At 27.6% G+C, this 5523-nt stretch overlaps 2 protein-coding genes across 2 annotated transcripts; one reads left to right on the top strand and one right to left on the bottom strand.

Moving 5' to 3' along the window:
• PVX_101610 (RAD protein (Pv-fam-e)) lies at nucleotides 1-2031 on the top strand. The gene is made up of 2 exons (XM_001614017.1): nucleotides 1-438; nucleotides 575-2031. The coding sequence occupies exons 1-2, from the start codon at nucleotides 379-381 to the stop codon at nucleotides 1436-1438; spliced, it is 924 nt and encodes a 307-aa protein (XP_001614067.1). The 5' UTR covers nucleotides 1-378; the 3' UTR covers nucleotides 1439-2031.
• A 2252-nt stretch (nucleotides 2032-4283) lies between these two features.
• On the bottom strand, nucleotides 4284-5523 carry PVX_101605 (hypothetical protein; the record flags this gene model as incomplete). The annotated part of the gene is made up of 2 exons (XM_001614016.1): nucleotides 4922-5523; nucleotides 4284-4802 (listed from the first exon to the last, which is right to left on the bottom strand). The coding sequence occupies exons 1-2, from the start codon at nucleotides 4991-4993 to the stop codon at nucleotides 4284-4286; spliced, it is 591 nt and encodes a 196-aa protein (XP_001614066.1). The 5' UTR covers nucleotides 4994-5523.

Here is a 5523-nt window from a genome sequence, read left to right as displayed (position 1 = left end):
GGTTAATAATTTGTAAAAAAAAGAGTTTCGGTAGGTTCACATCTATTCATTGTATGCCTTTTCCTTATGTGTTATTTCATTTTTCTCATTTATATAATTTTTCTAATTTATCTAATAATTCTAATTTATCTAATATTTCTAATTTAGATAGTTTTTCTAATTTTTTCATTTTAATTTTCAACCCCGCGCAAAACCAATCCTTCACTTGACATTCCGCGAGAATAGCATTTTTTTTTATAAAACATTTTAGTGGTATGAAATTTTTTCTCTCGAAATATACCAAACTGATATTCTGTAAAATTTTTAAGAAATTAGTAATTGCTTCAATTTTATTCTCGCAAGTAACTTTCTCCATTTTTCGAGATAAAAAAATTCAAAATGTTGAGCTCACCCAGGGTTGCGTTCTCTTTTTTCACAATGATGAATTTTGTGCTGCTGGTAAAACGATGAAATGGAATAATTTTTATGCGAAAAAAGCAAAAAGAAAAAAACATTTTTGCTGCATAAAATTGCACTCCTTAAAATTACTTATTTATTTTTTTTTTTTCTATTTCGGCAATAATCGTTCTTACAGAATAGTGGTATCAATCAAAATGGAAAATCCTTGTCATCACAACTAGATATAAGGGCATCCCCAAGACAGCTGTCCCAATTTACAGGTCGTGCTAGTGCGTATGCTGATCCAAGTGAGCTAAGTCTTGACTTTGATGATAATGAGTTCAGCTGTGAATTAGGTAAAGAAGATATGGATGATGGTACTTCTGGTCAAGTAGAAAATATCGAATCGGATAAAAAGGACCAAGTAAGAGGAATAGAAGAAATGGGAAAACTAGATGAATTTGTAAATCTGACAGAACTGGGAAAACTAGAAGAAGATGGAAAAGAGGAAGAATGGGAGGAAGAAGAACAATACGATGAAGAAGACGATGATGAAGACGATGATGATGACCTAGAGGACGATGAAGGAGGAATAGATATAGAATCCATATTGAAAAAGCATGTTCACGTTGTGCCGAAAGATAAAGTCGAGCCTCTACTGATTGAATGTAGCAGAATTCAAACATCAGACTTCCAAAGGGTCATGGATAATTTATCGAGCGAACTGAATAAATTATCCTCGAAATATGGAATGTCAGAGGAAGAGAAAAAGAAATTGTGGAATGAATGTCAGGAAGAAATATCTAAAGATTTAAAAGAAGTAGATGATTATTATGATAAATTTTATGATATAAATATGCAGGCCGATTCAGTAGCAACCGCTTCTTTCGTTTCATCCATAACGAATTTTCTCAACATGTGGACAAACAGTATAGATAAAACTGAGAAAAAATGGTGCGCCTTTTTTAAAGAGAAGGCTCAAGAATATAAAGGAACTGCGCAAGAAAACGTATCGGATGCACAAGTCAATGGATCAGACACTAAGGAATCAAAAGAGTAATGAGCTGAACTCATCTGGTCGTCAATAGGATAAAATGTAAAGGATGTAATAGAACAAATGTTTCCTGCGCAGCGCTAATTTGTGCAGCAATTTAACTAAAGAGTGGAAAAATAATGGCTGCGTTATTGTAAGTGTATTAGAATTGATGAAATGAAAAAGCAAAAAAAAAAAAAATTCTTTCCATATATACAAAGCAACAAAGTGGAACAATTATGAAATTCAATTTAATATTTTATCTGGTACGAATATTTATGCGCCCTTTTCGTCCCATTTCAGTGTCGCAAGAAATGCCTATACTTACAATAGTACTCGGAATAAATATATATGTACATACACATACACGTGCATAAGCATATCACATTTATGTGGCCTTTACTTTTTTTACGAAATGTTGATCGAGACTAAAGTAAGATACCGTTTTGACAGTAACCAATATGTTCATTTTTCTATTGTCTTTTTTTTTTTTTTTGTGCCATTCTTTCCGTTACACATATGGGGATAAATAATCATGTATTACTTCAGCTGATTAGTACTATAAACTTGTTCCACTCCCCCCCCAAAAAAAACGGCAAACAAAACGGCACTCCTTTTTGAATCTTCCTTAAATGTACATATTAGCCGCATTACATGTTGCAAGTTATTATATTAAAAATATGAAATTTTTTTACCTTCAAGCACTGATGACAAATTAGGCATATTCATGTTTAACCGGTAAAATGACACTGCTTGGACATGTCCACAATTTCGTTTTCACATCTTTATCTCTAGAAAATATAAAATCCGATCCGCAGTAATTTTATTTTTTTTTTAAAAGAATATTTTTGCAAAGAAAGGAACTAGCACGAACAGCTAAGCTTGTTCATCTGCACACTTTCGCTATGCATACCTTTCCCAATTTCATGCTTCCTAATCTTTTCAAATAAGAAACTAAAATTAAGCAAATTGTGCGAACTTGGAGCTTTATTGCGTTGACTCCTTTTGCAAAAATGACATGCCTGCTTAACATGCATCGTTGCAAAGACCCTGATACGTTCATTCCATTCAAAATGAGGGATTCTTTTGTACTGTTCTAAATGAGTACCCATTTTTAATCCCCTTAAATTGTCATATTCAGACTATTTACCAAAAAAATAAAATTGCCAAACTATACATATGCATCACCCCGTTGGGACAACATTATCACCTTTCACATTTATGCACGAATTTTTTATTTAATCCACGTTTTAAAAACTTCTATAAGATTCCTATGAGCAAATTAGAATTCATATATGTCAGCTCCCTATGTACAGCTTTCATACTGCACATATAGTGCATATTTTTTTCTGTTTGGATGTAGGAAGTAAAGAAAAAAAAAAAACGAATGAATGAACGAACAGATTCAGAAACTGTCGTAATTTGACGCGATGATTCGAAATAAAAGACACCGGTTGATCATTTCTAAAGAATTATGTGTTCATAACAGTGCATTTCTAGCGAAACGCATTCATTATTCCCCCTTTTCATGTGCGTTTGTTGACTTTGATAGGTCCGATAAACACATTCGAACGTGTAGACCTTTCTGATAAAATGAGTTAAGGCCTTGATTTCCCTTTTTACCCCGTATCTCATTCGTCATTTTTAAATACCCTCCAATTCAAAGATACAAAGGAGCGAGATAAACATAGCAACAGCAGTAGTAAGTCCATATAGAAATATAAAAACGGAGTTTATATGTTCATAAATGAAATAAATTAAAAAAAAAAAAATTAATGCTATTTCATAAAGGAAAAAATAAAAGTTAAATTGAAATACAAAATCTCTTTATATTCATACACATAAACGACTATTTCATATAATTCTTGTGCCTAAGAAAAATATAACAAAAAAGTACTCCGCTTGTTAAATGTTAATACACATGTTATTCCGTGTATGCCTTAACAATATAGATTTTTTTCATTGAGCCTAATTATATTTCTTCATATATTTATCTTCATATATAACTCATTTTAAAATGAAAATCCATTATATAAAAGACATTTTATAATACAAAAATGTAACCTTAGAGAGTTAGCAATTATCAGTAATGATAACAGAAATATACATAATCATTACAAAAGATTCAATAATCGTTATTTTATGCTTGCAAATAATACTTTGACATAATTTAATTATTTAAAATTTGCATTGAACATTATATTACCTCGTCCATTTATGAACAAAGTATACTACAACTAATAAAAGTGAAAAATTACTAAAAATAATAATATATAGGAACTTTTTTGACATAAGTATATCAATTTTTATTTTATATATCAATATAATATATCATCAAAGGATATACATACAATAATATTGATTTATTTTAAGCAACAAACATATAACTGTTGTCACTGTTATCATAAATTACATAAACAGCGTCGAAATGTAATAAAAAATGCAACATATATAAATTTCATATAACAAATATAAATTTCATTGTAAAAATCCATCAAAAATAACTACAAAAAAAAAAATTGCATATATCGAAATTTACAATATGGACTAAACAACATTATATTTTTACTACTCTCTATGGAGAAATTTATTTACACATATACTATATAAATTAAAATATTATCAGTGTATTTTATAATTATATAATATAATTGCACAAATTACAGAAATAAATAATTTGAAAAAAACATAATTTAAAAAAAGTTATCCAATTTTTTAGATGAATATATATTATCTATGCATCTACACCTAAATATTTTGAAAATTTTGAAAAAATACTAATAATCAATTATTCTATGCCATTTAATTGAGTACGGGACTCTTCAAGAACATAAGTAGAAAAAAAACTACTAGGTTGTTGTTGCCACAATACTTATTTCCCACTCAAACCACCTATAACGGCAAGTAATCCAATTAATGACAAAAAGAGATGCGGATAAGATATCTTATTACGTAATTCTTTAAATTTACTATTTTTTTTTTTCTTCTTCTTATTTTCCTTCTCCTCACGTATATTTTTTTCGCTCATTTCAATTAGATATTTTAATCTAGCAAATTTATCTTTTTTTTTTCTTCGAAAAAGTAATTTTATTCTTTTAAATAAAGAAGTTTTTCTCCTCTTACTTGAATCATGAATTTTGCTATTTAATTTACTGCGTTTTAAATTATCTCGTCGTTTTTTAATTTGTTTTACTTTTATTTTATTCGAAGGTGCTGCATCGAGAATTTGTTGCCTTTTTCTTTTTATATCCTCATAGATACTTGCTAAAATTCTGTCTACTCGTGAGGTTTTTTTCTTGGTACCCAATTTAGCATAACTTAATAATACTTTTACTTCAAAATTTTTGTTATTCACACTGATATTTTTATATAAAAGTTTGTAGGAAGTGGTCTAAAGGATTGAATTAATATAATTATTTTATATTTTTTTTATAATTATTTAAAAATAATTATGTCTAAAAAATGTAAAAAGAAAATAGAAAAAAGAAAAAACATATAATATTAGGGTACTTCATGCGGACAATAAAGACATATCGAAGTTATCAGGATAAACACAAAAAATATGTTATGGTATAGGAACATCCTATATTTTTATTTGAACTACCATTTACTTGTATTATAAAAACACAGTAATCAATATATTATGCATTTGGTTAATTAATTATACGTCGTACTATAAGGATGAACTTCATTCATTTTTAATTATTCGTCTTCACATTTTTCCTCAAAATGATATGCAATATGTAAATGTACCTTTAACATACGACATAGTATAAAATATAAAATTAAAACAATTATTTAATAAATTTTCCAAAACATTATTTATGAAAAAAAAAATATCTTCATGTATACTGACAAAAAATCATTAATTGGTAAAGTATAAATGTATTTTTTTATTTTAAACGATATAATAATATATAAAAATGTTTTTTCTTAATAATATATTATATAAGAAAAACGAACATAAAAAAAATTCTCTTTATAATTTTAATAATATTTCATTCATCAACAATAAAAATTATCATATAAAAATTTCGACTGAAATAGAAAATATAACAAAAAAAAAAATTAATATAAATAATTACTTTTACCTATAAAGATTTATTCGCTAT

Source organism: Plasmodium vivax, chromosome 14 (genome assembly GCF_000002415.2).
Source record: "Plasmodium vivax chromosome 14, whole genome shotgun sequence".
Taxonomy (NCBI): domain Eukaryota; phylum Apicomplexa; class Aconoidasida; order Haemosporida; family Plasmodiidae; genus Plasmodium; species Plasmodium vivax.
The sequence above is the reverse complement of the archived record's forward strand: the minus strand, read 5'-3'. Positions and strand labels throughout refer to the sequence as shown.

Excerpts from the sequence above, each read along its gene's own strand:
- PVX_101610 (XM_001614017.1), top strand. The coding sequence starts at position 379 with ATGTTGAGCTCACCCAGGGTTGCGTTCTCTTTTTTCACAATGATGAAT. Across the intron at positions 439-574 it reads TGATGAATTTTGTGCTGCTG|AATAGTGGTATCAATCAAAA; the intron begins GTAAAACGATGA and ends TCGTTCTTACAG.